The sequence below is a fragment of the Abramis brama genome (genome assembly GCF_963993115.1).
Source record: "Abramis brama genome assembly, chromosome: 4".
Classification (NCBI taxonomy): Eukaryota; Metazoa; Chordata; class Actinopteri; order Cypriniformes; family Leuciscidae; genus Abramis; species Abramis brama.
Genome location: NC_139966.1, coordinates 49,667,591 through 49,693,769, shown reverse-complemented (window position 1 = coordinate 49,693,769; position 26,179 = coordinate 49,667,591). Strand labels below are relative to the sequence as shown.

The window sequence follows — 26,179 nt, the reverse complement described above, 5'->3', positions numbered from 1 at the left end:
CCAAAGTACATTCCAACGTTCTTTAGCTAAATATGTATTTCCACCATCAGTGGGTCTAAATTCAAAAGAAATATGATATTTTTAATAGGTTGAAGATGCTGTGAAATATTAAAGACTGGAGCAGTGGAAGTTAAAGCATCCAAAATGTTACATAAAAGATTGGTGGACAGCAGTGGAAACTTGTATCTAAGACACTTAAACTCTGCAGAAAACTTAAATGCTTTAAAAGATTTGATGCAGTGATTGTGGTTTCAGTTATAAAGTCCCTCCCTGTTTTCCTGGCTCCTCCTCCACATCATCATAGTCTGTTATTAGAAAACAAGAGCAAAATAATTTATCAATATATGCTTTAAAAAGCATTACAAAAGAACACATCAAAATTGGCAGTCAAGTTAAATGAACTATCATGATCGCAGAAATTTATATTTGAAAGTGATTATAAAAAACTAAACGTAAACGTTCAGTATAAGGTAAAAAGGTGTCAGTAACGTACCAAACATGTCACTATATTCCCTGATATTCTTCACATCATCATACTCCTCCTGAACACCCTCTGATATAAATGTTTCTATTATTAATTATATGAGTATAAATGCCACTATAATTTGACAATAAGACAATCAAATAAACAAACAAAGAAAAAAAAAATAATTTGAGAGAGTGATTTGAATCCCACACCTGCTTTATCATTGGAGAATTGTCGTACAATGATGACATCATCATAATTTTCTGGCAAATCAAAAGAGACAAATAAACAAAATAATGAAAAATTAAATGCATCCATTAAATGTGCACAATTTGGGATTTTGAAACAGTGCAAATGTATAATTATGCATATAAATCTATATTGTTAAAACCTGTAAATGATAATAAGAAATAACCCTGTATCACGAGATCTCAGTCCAACAGTGATTATATCATCATAATTCTCAGGTGTGATTTGCTGCTCTTCTAAATGAGTTAACAGCAAGGAGGAAATAAACAAAAACTGCTTTAACTATTCAGAGGTCCAATAGTTCATTTAATTTAGTGAAATGAGTTCAAGTCACTGACCTTTATTTGACCCTTCAGTGGTGGTGATGTCATTATAGTAGTCAGGTGCGGCTCCTCCTGCAAAATTTGCTTTAAAAAGAGTAGATGAAAGAAACAAAAGATTAAATAAATCCTTATCTGAATTATTACATGATGCTGAAAGGTTTATATAATTTAAACTCAGTAACCTGGTAAGTGAATGTTTTTAATTAATTTACTGTAACATTCATTCATTTCTGTATGTAGAAGATAAGATTTGAGTTATATTGATTTATATTTGAGTCCTCTAACCTGAAAGAAGCTCATCAGCATCTTCATACCCAGAATGCTGTTCTTCTGAAAGGACACTTCCTATTATGGAGAAGTAGATTCATCGGACACACACGTTCACAATCGAAAATCAGCCAAAATCTCCACTTCCTTTGAATCTCAACACTAACACTGTATAATTTCAGATAACATACAAAAGTCCCTCAAATGGATCTATGTGATTAACTCTACTCTCCGCTATGAATAAAGTGATTATGATCTCCTAAAATCAGACTCTATGACATTTACTCACCCCTCTGAGTGAAGAAAATCTGTCTATTAGTGGGTCTGTGATGAAGCTCCTCATAAACGGCCTCAGTCTTCGTCTTGTGTCTCCTCTTAGAGAGAGCTGTGAGTGTAGACAGACAAACCTGCTGTCAGTTCACAACACATGACTGATCACACACTGAATAACACACAATATGACAGTCTCTGGATCTCTCCTACCTCTCCTCATCACTCTGTTCTGCTGAATCAGTATAAGCAGTGGCACTAAGAGCAGTAAGAGCAAAACTCCCAGTACAACCACAAGCACAGAGAGAGACACTGGAGGAGTTTGTGGAGGAGTGACTGATGTTGAGCGCACTGTCTGAGAAACTGGAGGAGAAGCTGATGTTGTTGTGGCAGGAGTAGTGGACACTGACAAATCTGGCAAAACAGACACAGACACATTCGATTTCATGCAAATACAGAGATATTATTCAAATGACTACAATTGCTCAGTGTTTTGCTCTGACCTGCACAGGTGAGTCCAGCGTGCTCTTTGTGGGAGCAGTCAGTGTGGTTCTTCAGGGAGAGAGGACAGTCCCACAGGTGAATCTCATTCCCTCTGCACTCGACTCTGTTCAGCCACACAACACCTTCACCAGCACCAAAGACTGAATTCCCATCAGCCCTCAGTGCTGCTCCACAACCCAGCTGCCTGCAGACCACCTGAGCATCGCTGATGTCCCACAGATCAGCACAGACTGAACCCCACACAGCGTTATGATACACCTCCAGCCTCCCAGAGCACCGGCCGTAACCTCCACTCAGTCTGAGAGGAAGGCGTTCTAAATTGCACATAGAAGACAACACATTAATATCCAGAATAGTACTATTCTGGTCACATGACTGTTATGATGTTCTTTGCCATCAAATTAACAAATGCCATCATACCTGAACACTGTCTCTGGTAGGGAAATGTAGACCATGTCAAATAGCTTCGAGGGGATTCAAGACTTTTATGTTCTGGATTCACAAGTTAGAGCATTATAAACATTATTCATTTTTGTTAATGTTTATTAATAAACATGCAATAAACATGCAATGACTGTCTTTTGGCAGTGCCGCAGCTGTCAAGAGTTCAATGTGAGTAGATGACATGAAGCGGCCTGAGTTAAACTACACTGATAACAGGTGGGCATTAATTTCCCAATACAGCTGCAGATCGCAGTGAAGTTCAGTGGGATTTTTGTCCCCAAAATGATAAGCAGCAGTCATATACCTTATTTGGGGAGTATTTTAACTTCTGGTGCTGCAAGCCATGCTCCTTTTCTCCCATTAGTATTTGGCACAGAATGCAATTCATACATGTTTGTGGGGTAGTGCTCAAAACAGAATTCCTTAATTTTATTGGCTTGACCCTGAGCTTATTTGTATTCTTAGTAGTGTTTAAAAAGTTTCTGTTTAATTAATTCAGTTGCTGTTTTTATCTAGTATTAACATGGAGACCAGAAATAGGACAACGGAAGTTCGAATCTGTCATGGCAGCACTTCAGGTGGAGAATATATTATACCTTACCTGAGCAGGTGATTTGGGCCACTTCATCTTCACCACAGTCATTCTGTCCCCAGGGTGAAGACGGACACTGCCACAGATTTGTATCATGTTGTCGACATTTTACTTTATCCAGCCAGTTACGAGCTGATTCCACCCTTGTTATAGAATTGGAAAAAGCACCAGATCTTCCACAGTTCAGCTCTTGACAGATCAGACTCACTGTGTCTAATTCCATCTGGTTCCAGCACACATTACCCCAGGATCCATTGTAGAAAACCTCCACATTCCCTTCACAGCCCTCAGTTAACCTGATCTCTTTAAACTCTAGATGGAAACATGAACACAACCTAATAGCTTTCATCGAACTCCATTTATTTCAACTACTGAATTTTACATATATATATGGATGACTGAAATATACCAAATAATATTTTAGATTTTAAATGTTACAAAATAGTTTTGTTTTTTAGTTGTGTTCACCTGAGCACACGACTCCTACATCCTCCTTGTGTTGACAGTCATGTTTCCCCCAGCCTGGAGAAGAGCAGTTCCACAGGGACGTCTCATTCCCCTCACACTCCACCTCATCCAGCCATATGGGTCCAGAACCAGGACCAAACCAGGCTGGTACCTGCTGGTTACTGAGGGCCACTCCACACTGCAGCTGTCTGCACACCACATGGGCATCTTTAATATCCCAGGAATCATCACACACTGTCCCCCATGAGCCGCTGTGAAAAACCTCCAGCCTCCCTGCACAGTCTCCCCCAGAACCCACCAGCCTGATGGACCCGCGACCTGATATTCAGAGAGAGAAAAACACATTATTGATCACTAACAACTGAATAATCTGCCCAATGTTGTTGTTCTCACCAAGGCAGGTGATTGACAGCTGTTGTGTGGAGCTGCAGTTGAGAATTTGTGGAGAGCTGCAGTTCCCAGATGAGCTTCACTCCCAGAGCACTGGAAGCCCGTCACACACTCATGACTGTGTTCAGGACTGGATGAAGAGGAGCCGGAGAAGTTCAGCACAGAGCCACAGCCCAGCTGTCTGCAGACCACAGAGGATTCAGTGAGACTCCAGGAGTCCAGCAGAACTCTCCTCCAGACCTGATGGATGGAAACTTCCAGCTCCCCCTCACACTGTCTCTCTCCAGACAACCGCACCAGACCATCATGAACAGCCAGAGAGGAACCTGAGGAGAAGATCTCATGTTTTACTAAAATAAGAATATTATAACAGATTAATGATTATAACATGGTGAAAAAGAGCATAATGCTCTGAGTGTCAAATATCATTTTACCAGAGCAAATGACTCCAACATCTCGTCTATGAGAACATTCAGCTCGACTCCATGAAGAGACGGAACATTCTGAGAGTTTTGTTTCATTCCCGTCACAATCAAACACATCAGCCCAGATTTCACCACTTCCCTCTCCAAACCAGTCTGATCCCACAACAGACACAGCAATCCCACAATTCAGCTGTCTACAGAGGACACTGGCAGCTCTCATATCCCAGCATGCATCATACACTGTGCCCCATTCATTGAGAAACCGAAGCTCCACTCTTCCAGAACAAGAGTCTGAGCCATTTACCAGTCTGAGATCTGAGTAATCTGTGCAAAAAACTTTTGTCATTACAAGCACCAAAAAACAACATATCTTGACTGAGAAAAATCTTCTTGTTATGTGTGTGATGTAAAGAGGTCAAATAATTCTTAAAGATGCACTAGCAGTTTGTAGCTGTATATGCATTTGTTTTGGTGGGCACCCACAGGCAGAAACATTAATCGGCGCCAATGAATCAGGGTGAGACAAAAACCTGGTTTGGAAGATGGATTTATAATGTAATCATCACTCATTATTTAAATTTAGTTAATTCTGAACAAAAAGTTACATAGTGTACTTTAACTATTCAGTAACAATACAAAAAATAAACAACTTGGGGGAATACATTTTTGTAATATAGACACAGTGAATATTGATTCTTTACCAGAACAGATCAGGCCAACATTATTGTCACTGGTGCAGTTGTGTTTCTGTGATGATGATATTAAACAGAATGAAATCTGAATCTCATTTCCTCTGCACTGAATCTCTTGTGTCCACATCTGAGCGTCTCCTTTGCCAAAAGCATCTTCTCCCAGCACCTGTACAGGAGCCCCACAGTCCAGCTCTCTACACACAACCTCTGCATCCTGCTGGTCAAAGGCAGCGTCACACACTGAAACCCACGACTGATCATCAAGTATCTCTAACCTCCCAGAGCAAAGATGAGGCCCAGCAGCAAGTCTGGAAGATTTATGACCTGTTTGTGTTACATGAACAGTAGAAAAAACATATAATACAGAAAAAAAATATATTACAGACATAATGCAGACAATAGTGTAACAATACAGATTTGTTAACAAAGTTTTCCACATAAAACAAAATCATTACTTGTGTAAACATAAATCCACTGGCAACAAGTAGAAAAGCAAGAGTGGAATGCTTTTAAGTCCAGCATTATTTACCTGAACAGATGACCCCGGCATTTGAATGCTGACTACAGACATTTATGCTCCATCCTGACGCCCAGCAGTTCTTCAGTGTTGACTCTGATCCAGCACATAACACATTACTCATCCATATTGGTTCTGATCCTTGTCCAAACTGAGAATCACTCAGAGCATCTACAGGTTCTCCACAGTCCAGCTCTCTACACACCACTGTAGCATCAGTCATATCCCAAAAATTGCCACACACTGTTCCCCACTGACCTCTATGAAGAACCTCCACTCTACCAGCACAGCGACTTCTACCACCAACCAGCCTCACATTCTTTCTATCTAAGTGACAGAAGAATAAAGAGAGAGACTAGGCATTAAGGTAAAAAAATTAAATAATAATAATAATCTCATATTTTATTTCTTACCAGCACAGATCAGCCCCTGGTAATTATGTGAATGTCATGACCGGCTTTGCCGTGCTGCTGGGCAGCTTGTTGTTTGTCTGTGTTTTATGGTTGCCGTCTGTCTGTCTGTCTTAGTCCTACAGGTGGAGCTGTAGGCTGGCCGTGAAGGTTAATGGATGACCTGTTAAAAGAGGCCTTCCGGGAGCTCGCGGGTCTCTTTCCTCTTCGGGCCGTCGGTCCGTGCGGCTGGTGGCTGCCTCGCTCGTCGCGCTTACCTCCTCTCCCCACCCGTTTCATTCTACTGATGAACACTACACTTTTGGTTAACCGTTACATTTACTGATACACTTCTATTTTTGTTAAATAAACACTCTTTGTTAAATGTAGCGATCGGTGTGGTCTCCCCTTTCATGTTGCGATCACTGTATGAGCCAAGTGGTCGTAACATATGGGGGCTCGTCCGATTAGTCTCTAAGTTTGATAAGTAACGTTAGGCTGCTTTAATTCCTAGTAGTAGGCTACTAGCGTGTGTAGTGCTGCGTTATGTAAGTCGGTTTATGAATGAGTGAAGTAAGTTGAGTTTACTATAAGCTCGCGGATTGTTTTGGGAGAGCCACACTGATTTTGTGTGTGTGTGTGTGTAGGGGGGAGAGTTAAGATAAGGGGCGTTTTTGTTTCAGCCGTTCGGTGAGTAGGGTTCGGTAGCAGTTTGGGTGGCTGGAAGCTATGGAGCTATGTTTTGTCCCCAATTAGTGCGCCTCGGCGTTGTGGGTCTAGCTTACTGTCACTGAGGTCTGAACAAGGGCACCGCCGTGGAGCACCGGCTGGAGTGACTTTGTCGGGACAGTACGACTCCAGCGGTATGGGTGAGTAAATTATCCTTGTTCTTGGACTTTGGTGTGAAGATAGGTTAGAATAGTAGGGGGGTAAATGTTAGGGGGATGCTCCAGCATTAGTCTGTCTGGTTACCTGAACTGTATCGACTTTATAACCGGTTTGGCTGGATTTGTTGTGGATTGGAAAGAGTACTGATGGTCATGTTGGAGGAGTTTTTAGCAGCTCCGTCTGAGCGTTTGTTGGTGGGGTTAACTAGGGAACAATTGTTGAAGGTGGCCGAGTATTACGCGATTGAGTTGCCGGCCGTACTTAAATCTGCTAAGAAGAAGGAATTTGTGGGTTTTATTCGCGAGTTCTTAAAAGAGAAGCAGGTTTTGCCTGATGTAACCCCAATCAGTCCTAGTCCAGAAATACAAATTAACGAGATTGCTGATATTCCTGAGTCTAGCGTTAAGCCTAAAATGCAGCTTAAGTCCAGCGATTTAACCTTTGAACAACAAAAACAACTGTTGAGGTTAGAGATGGATATAGAATTGGAGAAAAAGAAATTGGAGTTGGAGCAAAAGAGATTGGAATTTGAGCAATTTAAATTGGCGAAGGAACAAGAGATGCTGGAGAAGCGTTTAGAGCAGGAAAATGAGCAACAACGTTTGGAAGTGCACGAAAAAGAGAAAGACCGTTTGTTAGAATTAGAAAAACTTAGAAGTGAAGAACAGGAACGAGATGTAGAAAGAACTAGACTGAGACTACTTTCTGAGGGGAGAATTGATCGAAATTCTACCGGTAAGTCAGATCTAGCTGGTATGATAAGGTTCCTGCCAAAATTTAACGAACAGGAACCGGATATATTTTTTTCGTTATTTGAAAACATAGCCACTGATCGTGATTGGGATGATGAGGACAAAACAGTACTTTTGCAAACTGTATTTGTCACATGTCTGTCCTGTCTTGTGCTGCACATAGGTGTTTGTTGTTTTGTGCCATGTGCTCTCCTGTCTATTGTCTAGCCCCTCCCATCTTGTTATCTAATTATTGGTTAATTTGTCCCACCTGTCCTTCTCGTTTCCCTCCTTTGTTTGTTCCCCTATTTAGCCTCCCTGTGTTTGTAGTCCTGTGCTGGTTCGTTGTCCGAGTTACCTGTCCTTGATGTTCCTGTCTGTTGGATACCTGAGTTCTGAGTTTTTGTACTTCGTCTGTGTTTGTTTATTAAATCTCCTCTGCACTTGAATCCTCGTCTCTCGTTTAGTGTTCCGTGACAGAACGAACCAGCCTTATGTGGATTCAGCGGAGCGAGATTTTTTCTCCAGAGGAGGATAAGGGAAATTCCATTTCCCTATTTGAGTATTTCTCCAGATGCGCTCAAAGGACTTTGGAGGAGGAGAGCACCATGTCAGACGGTGATCAGATCGGAGGAGGTGGTCCGGTGGTCCGGAAACGGAGGAGGAGAAGGAAGACCTCCTCTGTGACTATTCCGGTGGTCCCAGTTCCGGTGGTCCCAGTTCCGGTGGTCCCGAGTCCGGTGGTCCCAGTTCCGGTGGTCCCAAAACACAGGAGGAGGAGAAAGGTTCCCTCCGTAATTGTTCCGGTGGTCCCAGTATCGGTGGTCCCGAGTCCGGTGGTCCCAGTTCCGGTGGTCCCAGTTCCAGTGGTCCCAGTTCCGGTGGTCCCAGTTCCGGTGGTCCCGAGTCCGGTGGTCCCGAAACACAGGAGGAGGAGAAAGGTTCCCTCCGTAATTGTTCCGGTGGTCCCAGTGTCGGTGGTCCCGAGTCAGGTGGTCCCGAGTCCGGTGGTCCCAGTTCCAGTGGTCCCGAGTCCGGTGGTCCCGAGTCCGGTGGTCCCAGTTCCGGTGGTCCCGAGTCCGGTGGTCCCAGAACTCCCCATCATCAGTTCTGCCAGGGCCAGGAAGGTCGTGTTCCTATTCTATGCAGGGGCAGTTCTGCATGCTTGGAGGAAGCACTTGAGTTCCGCCCAGCCAGAGACTGTTCACGAGCCTGTGTCTGTTCCTGAGCCGGAGCCAGTGTCTGTTCCTGAGCCGGAGCCAGTGTCTGTTCCTGAGCCGGAGCCAGTGTCTGTTCCTGAGCCGGAGCCAGTGTCTGTTCCTGAGCCGGAGCCAGTGTCTGTTCCTGAGCCGGAGCCAGTGTCTGTTCCTGAGCCGGAGCCAGTGTCTGTTCCTGAGCCGGTGGTGCCAGTTCCAGTGCCTGAGCCGTTGGTGCCAGTTCCAGTGCCTGAGCCGTTGGTGCCAGTTCCAGTGCCTGAGCCGTTGGTGCCAGTTCCAGTGCCAGTTCCAGTGCCTGAGCCGTTGGTGCCAGTTCCAGTGCCTGAGCCGTTGGTGCCAGTTCCAGTGCCTGAGCCGTTGGTGCCAGTTCCAGTGCCTGAGCCGGTGGTGCCAGTTCCAGTGCCAGTTCCAGTGCCTGAGCCGGTGGTGCCAGTTCCAGTGCCTGAGCCGTTGGTGCCAGTTCCAGTGCCTGAGTCGGTGGTGTCTGTTCCAGTTCCTGAGCCCTGGCCGCCCGAGGGGTCGTCTCCGCCATGGCCGCCCGAGGGGTCGTCTCCGCCATGGCCGCCCGAGGGGTCGTCTCCGCCATGGCCGCCCGAGGGGTCGTCTCCGCCATGGCCGCCCGAGGGGTCGTCTCCGCCATGGCCGCCCGAGGGGTCGTCTCCGCCATGGCCGCCCGAGGGGTCGTCTCCGCCATGGCCGCCCGTGGGGTCGTCTCCGCCATGGCCGCCCGTGGGGTCGTCTCCGCCATTGCCGCCCGACGGGTCGTCTCCGCCCTGGCCGCCAGATGGACCGACATTTTCGCCATGGCCTCCCGAACTCTGTGGTCCGCCCGGGACTCCCGAACTTTGTGTCCCGCCCTGGACTCCTGAACTTTGTGGGCTTCCCTGGATTTCTGAACTGTCCATTCCCCTTGCCCCGCACTGGTCTGTCCCTCCCGTCCCGCCCTGGTCTGTCCCTCCCGTCCCGCCCTGGTCTGTCCCTCCCGTCCCGCCCTGGTCTGTCCCTCCCGTCCCGTCCGGGTCTTGTGGAGCGTCTGGTAACCGCTCCGTAGGGAGGGGGTAATGTCACATGTCTGTCCTGTCTTGTGCTGCACATGGGTGTTTGTTGTTTTGTGCCATGTGCTCTCCTGTCTATTGTCTAGTCCCTCCCATCTTGTTATCTAATTATTGGTTAATTTGTCCCACCTGTCCTTCTCGTTTCCCTCCTTTGTTTGTTCCCCTATTTAGCCTCCCTGTGTTTGTAGTCCTGTGCTGGTTCGTTGTCCGAGTTACCTGTCCTTGATGTTCCTGTCTGTTGGATACCTGAGTTCTGAGTTTTTGTACTTCGTCTGTGTTTGTTTATTAAATCTCCTCTGCACTTGAATCCTCGTCTCTTGTTTAGTGTTCCGTGACAGTATTAGTGGGTCGCGCGCAGGAGGCGTTTGTGGCTTTGGCGCCTGCAGAGAGAAAGAAATATAACAGCGTAAAACAGGCAGTCTTAAAATGTTATGAACTCGTTCCAGAAGCTTATCGGCAACGTTTCAGAAATTGGCGAAAAGGTGAGAGACAAACCCATACCGAAGTGGCAAGAGATTTGAGTAGTTTTTTCAATCGTTGGCTTGCCGCTGAGGGTGTGGAAACATTTGATGCGCTGCGAGATTTGCTGATTCTGGAACAGTTTAAAAATATCTTGCCTGAGAGAATAGCTATTTATGTGAATGAGCATGAAGTTAACACTGTTGCGGAGGCTGCTGTTCTCGCCGACGGTTTTGTGTTGACGCACAAAAGTAAAGTACGTGAGTATTTTCCACGTTATGAATATGACCATAGGGAATATCGATCAGGTCGGGTTAAATTTGATCATTTAATGAAGAATAAAACACGGGAGACTGAGGTGGTTGGTGAGAAGTGCAATTATTGTTTGGAAAGAGGACATTGGAAGCGAGAGTGTCCAGTGTTGGGTGCGCGAAATAAGGTTAGAACTGCAAATGGAAAAGCTGTTGGTTGCGTGTCTTCTGTTGCGCATTCAGATGGGCCTGTTGTGTTTCATGTGGATCAGTTCTCTAGTTCGGAAGTTAAAAATGTCGTTCAGCCTGACGCTGGTGAGGAGAAAAATCTTGGAGCTGTGTCTAGGGGTGAGCGTGAAACTTCTGGGGTGTCTGATGTGTCGAACTATGCGCCATTCATTAGTGACGGTTTTGTCTCGTGGGTAGGGGATGCGCACAGAGTCCCAGTGAAAATTTTGAGGGACACAGGAGCCTCAGAGAGCTTTATTTGTGCTTCGGTTTTGCCATTTTCTCCAGTATCAGATACTGGGAAGTTTGTTTTAATTCGTGGAATAGGCCTTCAGTCTTTCCCGGTGCCTTTGCACAGAGTTCAGTTATTTTCAGGATTTGTAAATGGCGAGATAACAATTGCCGTGAGACCCTCTTTACCTGTAGATGGCATTGATATCATTCTGGGCAATAATTTGGGTGGGTGTTTAGTGTCCCCACCGCCTGTGGTTACGGTTGCGCCTTTGCCATTAGAGGAGCCAGATAAATTTTTGCAAGATTTTCCAGAGGTTTTTACTGCCTGCGCTGTGACGCGTGCAATGGCTCGCGCGCAGATAGGTTCACCATCTGATGTGTCTAACATGTCTGTGTCTGGTTTGTTTATTCCAGAATTACCCGCACCGTTGTCTTATGATGAGCTGGTTGAAGCTCAAGGAAAAGATCAGAGTCTGGAAAAATGTTTTGCTCTAGCTGCAGCTGACCCAGGTAAAGGTTATCTGGTGCAAAATGGTGTCTTGCTCCGAAAGTGGTCATCTTGTGCTCATCCTGATGTGGCAGATCAGGTGATGCAGGTCGTGGTACCTGACAAGTATCGCGATTTAGTTTTAAAAACAGCACATGGTATAGAGTCTGGACATTTTGGTGTTAAGAAGACCTATAATCATATACTACGACATTTTTATTGGCCACGGATCAAGTGGGACGTAATGAGGTTTGTGAGAACTTGTCATTTTTGTCAAGTGGCAGGGAAGCCAAATACTACAATCAAGCCTGCTCCCTTACAGCCCATTCAGTCCGTAGGCACGCCGTTTGAACACATCATTATTGACTGTGTAGGTCCTTTAACTCCATCAAAAACTGGATGTACATATCTGTTTACAGTAATGTGCCAGGCGACACGGTATCCGGCTGCATATGCGTTGAGGGCGATAACCACAAAGTCCATTATGAAATGTTTGTCACAGTTTATTTCTGTTTTTGGGATCCCAAAGATAATTCAAAGCGACCGAGGTTCGAACTTCACCTCCAAGACGTTTGTGGCTGCTCTGAGATTGTTACGTGTGAAGCACAATTTGAGCAGTGCCTATCATGCTCAAAGCCAGGGGGCGCTGGAACGTTTTCATGCAACCTTGAAATCTCTGTTACGCGCATATTGCATTGAAATGAAGAAGGATTGGGAAGAGGCTTTACCATGGCTTTTGTTGGCGGCTCGTGGAGTTGTTCAAGAAAGCACAAGGTTTTGTCCTAATGACTTAGTTTTTGGTCACAAAGTACGAACATCTTTGTCTGTTTTGAGCACTGAATTAGACCAGTCAAAAACCCCTGCCAGTTTGGTGGAGTATGTTAATGGTTTCCGCCGTAAATTATTTTTGTCTTGGAAGTTGGCTGGTGAACATCTGAGTGTGGCTCAGGACAGAATGAAACAGCGGTATGATCGTAAGGCGGAGGCCAGGGTGTTTAATCCTGGTGATCAGGTGGTAGCGTTGCTGCCCATCCCAGGTTCGTCTTTGACAGCAAAGTACTCAGGCCCTTTTACGATCATGCGTAAAGTCTCTGAGACAAATTATTTGTTGTCTACTCCTGAACGCAGGAGATCAACGCAGCATTGCCATATTAATTTGCTGAAGCCGTACTACTCCACATCTTCGGGGGTGGTGGGTGATCACGCGGACAGTCCTGTGGGATTGGCTGTTGTAGAGGGGCTGCCGAACGTCGCTCAGGTGGCAGCTGAGGATGGGGTGCAGTTTCCAGACGATGCAGTTTTACATGGGTGCTTGAATAACACGCAGAAGCTGGCTGAACTGGATAGTATGTTGGGGCATTTAAGTGGGGAACAGCGCGATGAGTTAAAGGTTTTAATTTCTGAATTTTCGTCTTTATTTTCTGATACTCCGACCTGTACAAGTTTAATCGAGCATGATATTGACACACAGGGTGCCCGCCCGGTTAAGCAGAGGTTTTATCGACTGCCTCTAGAGAAGCGTAAAAGTATGGAGGCCAGTGTTCAATATCTTCTCGATAACGGTCTGGCCAAACCATCCTATTCCAGCTGGGCATCACCGTGTTTGTTGGTTAAAAAATCGGATCAAACATATAGGTTTTGTACAGATTATAGGAAGGTTAATGCATTGACAAAGCCCGATTCCTTTCCATTACCTCGTATTGAGGATTGTGTGGATCAGGTGGGTAGTGCACGGTACGTTAGTAAATTTGATTTGTTAAAAGGGTATTACCAGGTACCATTAACACCGAGAGCGCAGGAGGTGTCTGCATTTGTTACATCTTCTGGGTTGTACTCTTATTCTAGGATGAGTTTTGGCCTTCGGAACGCCCCCTCAAACTTTCAGCGTCTCATGAATAGGGTAGTTGCTGGGTTGGAGGGATGTGCCGTTTATTTAGACGACGTGGTCTGTTATGCCGATACGTGGGGTGACCATCTGGCACGTATTCGTGCACTGTTTCAGAGGTTGGTGGCAGCAACTCTTACTGTTAATCTTGCTAAATGTGAGTTTGCCCAGGCCACTGTCGTTTATTTAGGTAAGGTGGTGGGCCAAGGTAAGGTGCGGCCAGTAAATGCGAAGGTCGTGGCCATAGAGAACTTTCCCCCGCCGGCCACAAAGAAAGAATTGATGCGCTTTCTGGGTATGATCGGTTATTACCGTAGTTTTTGTTGCAACTTTTCCACGGTAGTTTCCCCGCTGACCAATTTATTGAAGGGCACAGCTAAGTTTGTTTGGTCGGCTGAATGTCATCAGGCATTTCAAAATGCCAAGCTGTTATTGAGTTCAGCGCCGGTTTTGGCTGCACCCAAATTGGATCAGCCATTCCAGCTACAGGTTGACGCGAGTCAGGTTGGGGAGGGTGCCGTTCTTTTGCAGAGCGATGAAAATGGAGTTGATAAACCTGTTTGTTATTTTTCGTGCAAATTTAACAAACACCAGTTTAATTAATCCGTAATCGAGAAGGAGGCTTTGGTGTTAATTTGGGCACTTCAACACTTCGAGGTTTATGTGGGTGGGGGTTTACATCCAATTGTGGTTTATTCGGACCATAATCCCCTCACTTTCCTCCAGTCACTAAAGAATTCCACCAACCAACGCCTCTTACGTTGGGCACTATTTTTACAACCTTTTCGTTTAGTTATTCGGCACATCCGCGGCGTGGAGAATGTGTTAGCTGATGCACTCTCTCGTGCCCCGGATGAGTCAGTTTAATGGTGTCTGTTTTTCCCGCTCAATCTGTGTCTGTTCTGCTTGCCTTAAATAGCTGTCCATGGTACCGGGATTTGCTGGTTGCAGAATGTGGTAAGGGTGGCGTGGGTGAGAATGGTCACTGTTGGTCCAGTTGTCCTGTTAGGAATGAGGTGCACTTGGGGAAGATGGTATGAATGAATTAGTCTTTCCTGTGTGTGAGTGTTAGTTAAACTGGTTTATTCATTTTTTTTTTATTCTGTATAATTTTGTTATGGCTATTGTGGGAGCTTGATGGTTTTTTCAGAGTCCCATTAAAATGGGTCTCTGTCATCAAGGGGGGGGTGATGTCATGACCGGCTTTGCCGTGCTGCTGGGCAGCTTGTTGTTTGTCTGTGTTTTATGGTTGCCGTCTGTCTTAGTCCTACAGGTGGAGCTGTAGGCTGGCCGTGAAGGTTAATGGATGACCTGTTAAAAGAGGCCTTCCGGGAGCTCGCGGGTCTCTTTCCTCTTCGGGCCGTCGGTCTGTGCGGCTGGTGGCTGCCTCGCTCGTCGCGCTTACCTCCTCTCCCCACCCGTTATTTTAGGATAAGTCCAAGCACTGATAACTAACGGCTGACAACAAACACTGAGAAGAAAGACAGTATCAACGTTCTATTACAGAATAACGGTTTACAATATTTCATAGAATTTTATTGAAATTTGCATTTTGTTTGCAAAAAAATAAAAATAAAAATTGCTGAAACAAATGTGTTGCAACATTCCCCAATTTCACAATAATGATAATAATAATAATAATAATAATAATAATGACATAATATCCATGCACATAGTCAGTCTGATTTTAATTGCTAAACAGAAAACATTAAAATCAATTCAATATTACAATCAAATTTGACAATTATGAAACAAGTACATAAAACAAATGTATGCATGTTGTGTATGTCTGACTGTCAAAAAACACTCTGCAGGACATAAAGTGAACAACATGCTCTTCTGCTCGGTTCAAAGAGACATTGCATTCTTTTGAGGGAAAGATCCTTGATCACAGCTGCTGTTTGTAAACTTATTTCCAAAAGTACATTCCAACGTTCTTTTTTTAATACACTAATGTTAAAGAAATGGACTGAAAAAATACTGGAGCAGTAGAAGTTAAAAGGTGAAGCATTTGAAATCATTTGCATTAATTATATGCAAAGTAATATAATGTTAGGAATTTTTATTTTTCTCTCAAATTGCTATATCTGCATGAAAAAAAACCCCCCAGACTAAATGTAATTGATTCAGTAGATTTCAATAAAGAATGTTGCATAAAACATGAAGCAGTGGGTGTGGTTTGAGTTATAAAGTCCCTCCCTGTTTTCCTGGCTCCTCCTCCACATCATCATAGTCTGTTATTAGAAAACAAGAGCACATTAATTTATCAATATAAGTAGAATAATGAACACATTAATACTGACAGTCAAGTTAAATGAGACCATGGCCACAGAAATTGATAATATAAAGCAATAATATTATTTATAATTATATAATTTTGTTTTATAAAGAAACAAAAAAAAATTCAGTGTAAGGTAAAAAAGGTGTCAGTAACGTACCAAACATGTCACTCATATATTCCATGACATTCTTCACATCATCCAATTCCTCCTGAACGCCCTCTAATATAAATGTGTCCATTATTAATTACATGAGTTTATATGACACTATGATTATAAGGGGAAAAAAAATGAAAAAATTAAAGACAAAAATATAACGGTGTAATTTGAAACCCACACCTGTTTTATCATTGGAGAATTGTCGTACAATGATGACATCATCATAGTTTTCTGGTAAGTCATCTACAACAAAATAATAAAAAATGAAATGCATCAATTAACAAAATGTTACATTTTACATTTAAAAAAAATTGTACATCATTAAAATGCATATAAATCTATAGTGTCAAAACCTGTCGAAGCAATTATAAGAAATAAACCTGTATCACGAGATCTCAGTCCAACAGTGATTATATCATCATAATTCTCAGGTGTGACTTGTTGCTCTTCTAATTGAGTTAATCGAAAAGAGGAAATAAACAGAAACTGCTTTTACTATTCAGAGGCCCAATAGTTCGTTTAATTAAGAGAAATCAGTTAAAGTCACTGACCTGTTGTGGTGGTGGCATCATTCCGGTAGTCAGGTGCAGCTCCTACGGCAGAATTTGCTTTAAAAAAAAAAAAAAAAAAAACACAAGTAAAAAAAAAAAATTCAATAATTTAAACTCTATTTAGAAAACTTGCTATGTGCATGTTTTAAATTAATTTAACATACAATTCAACATACATTCATTTCTGTATGTACCAGGTAACATTATTATATTTCATTCCTCTAACCTGAAAGAAGCTCATCAACATCTTCATACCCAGAATGCTGATCTTCAGAAAGGACACTTCCTATTATGGAAAAATAGATCCATCAGACATGTTCACAATCACAAATTGGTCAAACCCCCCACTTTTTTTGAATCACAACACTAACTATCATTTCAGATAACACATAAAAAGTCCCACAAATCAATCCATGTGATTTACTCCACTCACCTCTATGAATAAAATGATTACCCTGTTGATATCCACAAATTTAACACTATTACATTTTGGCAAGGCATGGCAAGTTTATTTATATAGCATATTTCATACACAATGGAAATTCAAAGTGCTTTGCACATTAGAAAAGGATTTAAAATAATCATAAAATAACAATAAAATCAGAGAATAAAAATGATTAAATAAAAGTTATAAAAATAATTAAAAGAATAAAAAAGATACATAGACAAGATAAAGTGCAATCAGTTGGATGTACAGTGGCCTTTACTGCCTGAATCACTAAATTTGGGGTGCCACTGTATGAATGGAAGAGTCAGAGAGCTTCGGTTCGTGAGACACACTAGTAGCAACTTCCCGGCTTACTAGTGACCTCCTACCCTTCAATTTACTCACCCCTCTGAGTGAAGAAACTCTGTCTATTAGTGGGTCTGTGATGAAGCTCCTCATAAACGGCCTCAGTCGTCGTCCTGTGTCTCCTCTTAGAGAGAGCTGTGAGTGTAGACAGACAAACCTGCTGTCAGTTCACAACACATGACTGATCACACACTGAACAAGACAATATGACAGTCTCTGGATTTCTCCTACCTCTCCTCATCACTCTGTTCTGCTGAATCAGTATAAGCAGTGGCACTAAGAGCAGTAAGAGCAAAACTCCCAGTACAACCACAAGCACAGAGAGAGACACTGGAGGAGTTTGTGGAGGAGTGACTGATGTTGAGCGCACTGTCTGAGAAACTGGAGGAGAAGCTGATGTTGATGTGGCAAGAACAGTGGACACTGAAAAAACTGGCAAATCTGTAAAAACACATTTAAAATGATGAATGTCTTGAACACAAAAATATTATATGCTCTAAAATGATGTAAAACGACTAATATTGCTCAGTGTTTTGCAGTGACCTGCACAGGTGAGTCCAGCGTGCTCTTTGTGGGAGCAGTCAGTGTGCTTCTTCAGGGAGAGAGGACAGTCCCACAGGTGAATCTCATTCCCTCTGCACTCAACTCTGTTCAGCCACACAACACCTTCACCAGCACCAAAGGTTGAATTCCCATCAGCCCTCAGTGCTGCTCCACAACCCAGCTGCCTGCAGACCACCTGAGCATCGCTGATGTCCCACAGATCAGCACAGACTGAACCCCACACAGCGTTATGATACACCTCCAGCCTCCCAGAGCACCGGCCCAAACCTCCACTCAGTCTGAGAGGAACATGATCTAAATCACACACAGAAACATCACTGACTAGCAACCCTCACACTGAAACTGAAGCTATGGACAATTAAAACCATGATTCATTCAGGATTCAAAATTTGGATTCAAATGAAGACCTTGATAATAATATTGAAAATGGTAAATACAGGCTTGAAGTAATAAACATTTACGATAACCTGTTTGTTGTCAAATGTACTTACTTGAACACTGTCTCTGGAGAGATGTTGAACATGTCAGACGACTCTGAGGAGACTCGTGACTCTCCTCCTCTAGATTAAAACAATTTCATTTACCGTTTAACAAAACATACAATATCAGATTCATGAACTCTCTCAGTAAATGTCTATCATTTTATGTTTTTAAAAATAATTTACATACGTCTTTGCACATGCAAATTATATTTATAGAAACATGATTACTAAATATCATCTTAAATAGTTAATAATTGCCAAGTTAAAAACTTACTAAAGCAGGTGATTTTAGCCACATCATTATCACAATCATTTTGCCCCCAGGGTGAAGATGGACACTGCCACAAAGCAGAGTCATGTTGCCGACATTTTAAATAATCCAGCCAGTTATGAGACTTCAGTCCCTCTGAATAACTGGGTTCACTTCCAGATCTTCCACAGTTCAGCTCTTGACAGATCAGACTCGCTGTGTCTCTGTCCATCTGGTTTACACACACATTACCCCAGGATCCATTGTAGAAAACCTCCACATTCCCTTCACAGCCCTCAGTTAACCTGATCTCTTTAAACTCTAGATGGAAAAGTGTTAAATTCAGTTGTATTTATTTAAAATTGTAAATTAGTTAAAACTACAAAAAAAATTGTATAATATAAAATAATAATAAAAAACTATTTTATCCCAATGGCAAAAACAATAATGTTATTTAGAATTTGCTTTGCAGAAAAAAAAATAGTGGTTGCTTGCCAATTACTTGCAATGGTTACTTGTGAGTGAAAATCACTTTACCTGAGCACACGACTCCTACATCCTCCTTGTGTTGGCAGTCATGTTTCCCCCAGCCTGGAGAAGAGCAGTTCCACAGGGACGTCTCATTCCCCTCACACTCCACCTCATCCAGCCATATGGGTCCAGAACCAGGACCAAACCAGGCTGGTACCTGCTGGTTACTGAGGGCCACTCCACACTGCAGCTGTCTGCACACCACATGGGCATCTTTAATATCCCAGGAGTCATCACACACTGTCCCCCATGAGCTGCTGTGAAAAACCTCCAGCCTCCCTGCACAGTCTCCCCCAGAACCCACCAGCCTGATGGACCCACGACCTGATATTCAGAGAGAGAAAAACACATTATTGATCACTAACAACTGAAGAATCTGCCCAGATGTTGTTGTTCTCACCAAGGCAGGTGATTGACAGCTGTTGTGTGGAGCTGCAGTTGAGAGTTTGTGGAGAGCTGCAGTTCCCCAGATGAGCTTCACTCCCAGAGCACTGGAAGCCCGTCACACACTCATGACTGTGTTCAGGACTGGATGAAGAGGAGCCGGAGAAGTTCAGCACAGAGCCACAGCCCAGCTGTCTGCAGACCACAGAGGATTCAGTGAGACTCCAGGAGTCCAGCAGAACTCTCCTCCAGACCTGATGGATGGAAACTTCCAGCTCCCCCTCACACTGTCTCTCTCCAGACAACCGCACCAGACCGTCATGAACAGCCAGAGATGAACCTGATGGAAATATCTGGCATTTTAATCAAGATATTGCAAGGTATTTTATGCATTTCATTTTTTTTTCAATAAAATCCTCTCACCAGAGCAGACGACTCCAACATCTTGTCTATGAGAACATTCAGCTCGACTCCATGAAGAGACGGAACATTCTGAGAGTTTTGTTTCATTCCCGTCACAATCAAACACATCAGCCCAGATTTCACCACTTCCCTCTCCAAACCAGTCTGATCCCACAACAGACACAGCAATCCCACAATTCAGCTGTCTACAGAGGACACTGGCAGCTCTCATATCCCAGCATGCATCACACACTGTGCCCCATTCATTGAGGAACTGAAGCTCCACTCTTCCAGAACAGGAGTCTGAGCCGTTTACCAGTCTGAGATCAGTGTAACCTGAACACAGGACAGAGAGTTCAGTAACAATGCATAAAACAGCTTATGGGGTAAAAGTTTTATAATGCAATATTTTTAAGATTGATTACAGTACATCTTGTATCTAAGACAAGTTAGAGTATCAAAAACAAATGAAGAGACTGAATATTGATAATTTACCAGAACATATAAGGCCCACATTATTGTCACTGGTGCAGTTGTGCTTGTGTGATGATATTGAACAGAATGATATATGAGATTCATTTCCTCTGCACTGAATCTCTTGTGTCCACATCTGAGCGTCTCCTTTGCCAAAAGCATCTTCTCCCAGCACCTGTACAGGAGCCCCACAGTCCAGCTCTCTACACACAACCTCTGCATCCTGCTTGTCAAAGGCAGCAGCACACACTGGATTCCACGTCCGTTCATAAAGTATCTCTAACCTCCCAGAGCAAAGATGAGGCCCAGCAGCAAGTCTGGAGCGTTTGTGACCTATTTATATTGCATAGAAGTAGTATTTGCATCTTTAATATGTTACTGCAGTTCAAAATTATAATTTTTAAAATTAAAAAGCCCAAAATGATAATTGTCATCCTCTTCTCACCCTCACATCTCTCCAAACCTGTATATTTTTTTCTAGTTTAACACAAAAGGAAATATGTATCTGTGTAAATGTATGACTTTCTAGTAAAATGTTCCCACAAACTCTTTATTGAAAATCACTGGACTACATTAAAAGAAACAAGACATTTCAGTGTCCATCCAAACACCATCTTCAGTCACACATGCTAAAGTCACATGATCAGCACATGATACTTTAACTTTTGGAAAAGAGCAGCCTGTATATTCTGATAAAATATCTTAACATACTCTGCTAAAAATAAAAAATATATAAAAAGGTTTGTTGGCATATGATGAAAAATTATGATGAATTGTAATTTTTTGGTGAATTATTTACTTAATTCATTGTGAAAATGCAGTAAAATAACCAATGCATTTTATTTATTTTCCTTTTTTTTTTTTAACTGAACAATTATTAAGTGCCAATTTATTATAAGAAAGACAGATTTTGTATTATAAGAACAAATCATACATCCAGTTAACAACATCCTAACAAAAATCTTTTAAAATTTCATGAATGTGAAATATGACACTGAAATATCTTGTCGTTTCTTTTAATGTAATCCAGTGATGTAGTCCAAGACAAGGTGTTTTAAAAAATTGTGGAATGCTTTGAAGTTTTAATATTATTCACCTGAACAGATGACTCCAGCATCACCATCATGAGTACAGATAGCATTATTCCACCCTGCTGATCCGCAGCTCTTCAGTGTAGACTCTGTTCCAGTACATATTAAAATACTCATCCAGATTGGTCCTGATCCTTGTCCAAAATGAGCATCAGTCAGAGCATCTACAGGTTCTCCACAGTCCAGCTCTCTACACACCACTGCAGCATCATTAAAATCCCAGTCATCATCACACACGGTTCCCCACTGACCTCTATGAAGAACCTCCACTCTACCAGCACAGCGACTGTGACCATCAACCAGTCTCACATTATTTTTATCTAAGAGAGAGGGGAATACAGAAAGAGAAGGCAAAAAACAAACAAAAAAACAAAAAAAATCAGAAAATAATCTAAATGAGTGAAAGGAATGTCAAACTATATGACAACTATATTGTTATTGCTATAAAAGTTATTAGTAAAATAAAGTTGTTTTTTCAGTGGAGTAATTACAAAGCGGTTTTTTTTTGTTGTTGTTGTTTTTTGAAAGACTCGCAGAGAACAAAGAATATGGACTACTTTATGTTTCTTTTCGGAGCAGTGGTGAAGCCCAGGAGTGCGGGTAGAATAGTCACACTGGGATTTCTAAATCTCTCACAGCATCATTACATACTTAAACAGCCCTGTTAAAAGAGATAAATTATGTAAATGCCTGATTTTACTGATTTAAACTCATCTCATCAGACGCTTCTCATGTAGAGTATAACTAATGCATCTCATTAATGGTGCCCGCTTGTTTATATCCTGGAAACATCTAATTTACACAGTATATACATTAGTATATTAAACATCTCACTCTAAAACATACTGAAATATCAACATGACTCGTTTCAAAAAACATTTCAAACTATATTTTTAGTAGAGCTTGACCATGCAAAACTTGTGAACTTAGTAGTAAAATTGGGTTAATTTAGCATTATTACACAAAATACAACGTTTCAGAACAAATAAACCGAATGAATACAATTATTTTGAAAAATGTTTTTAAGGATGGTACCATTAAATGAGAGGGGGAAAAAAAATGGACATTCATAGTTTTGTGAAAAAATGCCTTGAGAAAAGATGCCAACTTGGTCAAGACATTACACACAGAATTACAGTGTTGTATTTTGGCAGGGGCTCATCAAGTTTTTTGCACTGGGGCCCATATGATCCTAGTTATACTACTGATTGCTCTCATATTAACCCAACTCTTACCAGCACACAACAGCCCCTGTTGATCATCATGGGAGCAGTTGTGCTTCTGAGGGGATGTTGGACAGAGTTGAATCTGAGACTCATTTCCTCTGCACTGAATCTCTTGTGTCCACATCTGAGCGTCTCCTTTGCCAAAAGCATCTTCTCCCAGCACCTGTACAGGAGCCCCACAGTCCAGCTCTCTACACACAACCTCTGCATCCTGCTGGTCAAAGGCAGCATCACACACTGAAAACCAGCTGTTCCCACGAAGAACCTGTACTCCTCCAGAGCAAGTAGAATCTCCAACAAGCCTTACACCTGAAGTAGTGAGAGAACTCTTAAACAGTAACGAGAGATCTGTTAAACATTAAAACATCTAGTACTGACATAGAAGTTACTAGTACTAATATCTTTGCCAAAGGTGGAACATTATAAATCTTAGTGTTAGATTACATCCATGGACCATCCACAGTCCTCTTACTTTTATGAACACAAAAGAAAAATTGCAAACACTTGCAAAAACTGCAAGCTCATATCCAATTGGCTAGCTTTAAGACATTACCAGTAGGGATGTACAAGTATTTATGATGTTTAAGATGTACTGGGCTGAAACAATAAGAGCATCTGAGGAAGAAATAATCATTGGATTAGTTGGATTTGAAATGGAGTATATTGTGGGATCATTGATTTGCTCACCACTAAATGTCATGTAAAAACAAAATGAGCTCTGGTTTATCATGGTTCAGGTCAGTAAGATGTCCTCTTCATGTCTAAGTGGACAATTTATGCCACTGGTAAAACATCCGGCTAGTCAATCATTAAATCACCATATATTAGTATTATAAGTAAAACATAAAACTTTATGACTAAATATATAAGGTGTGTGGATCAAAACTGATGAAATAATAAGTTGAATTTTGGAGCAGCTCACCTGAGCAGATGACTCCAGCATCTGTATAATGATTACAGTCATAATCAAGCCATTCTGCTGATCCACAGTTCTTCAGTGCAGACTCTGATCCAGTACATATGACAAAATTCATCCAGATTGGTCCTGATCCTGGTCCAAAATAAGCACCACCCAGAGCATCTACAGGTTCTCCACAGTCCAGCTCTCTACACACCACTGCAGCTTCAGTCATATCCCAGCCATTATCACAGACTGTTTTCCATTGACCTCTATGAAGAACCTCCACTCTACCAGCACAGCGACTGTGACCACCAACCAACCTCACATTCACACTGTCTGTATAGTAAATAAAGAAAACAAGATGAAGAGATACATATATACAGAGATAAGTCAGTAAGAAGAATCATGCAAAGAGAGGGAAAAAAATATTTCATAAAAAGATTTGATATTGGATTTCAGTAAAGTACAAGAAATCTGCTCTAACCTGCACACATCAGACCAACATCATTGTCATGAGAACAGCTGTTTAAATGCAATGGTGATGTTGGACAGAGGTGAATCTGAGACTCATTTCCTCTGCACTGAATCTCTTGTGTCCACATCTGAGCGTCTCCTTTGCCAAAAGCATCTTCTCCCAGCACCTGTACAGGAGCCCCACAGTCCAGCTCTCTACACACAACCTCTGCATCCTGCTGGTCAAAGGCAGCGTCACACACTGAAACCCACGACTGATCATCAAGTATCTCTAACCTCCCAGAGCAGCGAGAACCTCCAACCAGCCTGACTCCTGAAAAAAACAAAAAACACTTATGTGTATGAATGAATCTTAAAAGTATGTAACTACCTTTAGTTAACAAAATTGATTGTGGTTACCTGAGCAGATAACTCCAGCACTTTTACTTTGACACAACCCATGAAAGCCCCATGTTACTAATCCACACCTTTTCAGTGTGGACTCAGATCCAGTACACAATGCATTATTTATCCAGAATGATCCTGATCCTGGTCCAAAATGAGCATCACTCAGAGCATCTACAGGTTCTCCACAGTCCAGCTCTCTACACACCACTGCAGCATCAGCCATATCCCAGCCATTATCACATACTCTTCCCCACTGACCTCTATGAAGAACCTCTACGGTCCCACTGCAGGGACTGTTACCACCAACCAACCTCACACTCACTATGCCTGTGCATGTAGAAGAAAAGGAGGAAAAAAGCTATAGACAATTCATAAAAAATAAATAAATCTTTCCAGTTGAAATTCTCAACACATACCGGCACACAGCAGCCCAATGTAGTTTTTGTAAGAACAGTTGTATTTGGGTGTAAATTTGAAAGATGTTGGACAGAGGTGAATCTGAGACTCGTTTCCTCTGCACTGAATCTCTTGTGTCCACATCTGAGCGTCTCCTTTGCCAAAAGCATCTTCTCCCAGCACCTGTACAGGAGCCCCACAGTCCAGCTCTCTACACACAACCTCTGCATCCTGCTGGTCAAAGGCAGCGTCACACACTGAAACCCAAGACTGATCATCAAGTATCTCTAACCTCCCAGAGCAGCGAGAACCTCCAACCAGCCGGACTCCTGTAACAACAAAGATAATTTAATTAATTATTTTTTTTTTCTTTTTGCAACAAAACATTACATTTGTTTTTATAGACCTTGCTAACAAGAAGCTAATTTAAAGAGGTCAACATTTCACTTCGAAAAAATGTAAAAAAATTTACTTAAAGTAAATATAATTGGAAATGGCATTAATAACTGTATACATATTAACAAGTAAAGGAAAAGGGAAGAGCAAACACACAGAATTACAGTACCTGTCAAATATTTTTTAATATTTTTGAAGGAAGTCTCTTATTGTTACCATTGCTGTATTTTCTATCTATATATTTAATCAAAAATACAGTAAAAACAGTAATATTGTGAAATATTATTACAATTTGAATTAATTGTTTTCTATTTTAATACATTTAAAAAATATAATTTACTTCTTTGGTGTCAGAGCTGAATTTTCAGCATCACTACTCCAGTCTTCACTGTCACATGATCCTTCAGAAATCAAATATGCTGATTTGAAGCTCTAGGAACATTTATAATTATTATTATCAATGTTGAAAACCGTTTTTCCTGCTTACTATTTTTGTGGAAACAATGATACCATTCAAACATTTGTGGTAATACATATAAAAAAGTGAAATTAATACTTTCATTCAGTAAGGATGCCTTAAGTTGATTAAAAGTGACAGTAAAGACATTTATAATCTTACAAAAGCTTTCTATTTAATAAATGCTTTAATAAATGCAAATTAATGCTATTCACTGAACTTTCTATTAATCAAAGAATCCTGAAAATGTTTTGAAAACTGTTTTCAACATTGATAATAAGAAGAAATATTTTTTGAGCAGCAAACCAGGATATTAAAATGATTTCTGAAGGATCATGTGACACTGAAGACTAGAGTAATGATGCTGGAAATTCAGCTCTGCCATCACAGGAACAAATTACAATTTACAATATATTCACTAGAAAACAGCTATTTTAAATTGTAATATTTCGCAATATTACAGTTTTTATTGTATTTTTGATTAAATAAATGTAGCCTTGGTGAGTATAAGAGAGTTCTCTCAAAAACATAAAAACAATTTAAGGTTTCCA

General features: G+C 41.9%; 1 protein-coding gene across 1 annotated transcript; it reads right to left on the bottom strand.

Annotated features, from left to right (window-relative positions):
- Positions 1–255: 255 nt before the first annotated feature.
- LOC311082234 (antigen WC1.1-like) lies at positions 256–24,602 on the bottom strand (the record flags this gene model as incomplete). Its single annotated transcript, XM_084112967.1, is given in 32 exon segments — positions 256–305; positions 494–568; positions 679–729; positions 1,054–1,110; positions 1,595–1,690; positions 1,789–1,989; positions 2,079–2,393; positions 3,125–3,427; positions 3,584–3,885; positions 3,946–4,042; positions 4,045–4,299; positions 4,408–4,722; positions 5,100–5,414; positions 5,620–5,934; positions 15,870–15,932; positions 16,050–16,112; positions 16,250–16,318; positions 16,421–16,477; positions 16,647–16,706; positions 17,253–17,348; positions 17,445–17,654; positions 17,757–18,071; positions 18,269–18,337; positions 18,534–18,830; positions 19,047–19,364; positions 19,441–19,764; positions 19,848–20,162; positions 20,322–20,633; positions 21,397–21,711; positions 22,627–22,926; positions 24,003–24,305; positions 24,392–24,602. Coding segments are annotated over 32 exon segments (6,444 nt in total).
- Between the last annotated feature and the right edge of the window lie 1,577 nt (positions 24,603–26,179).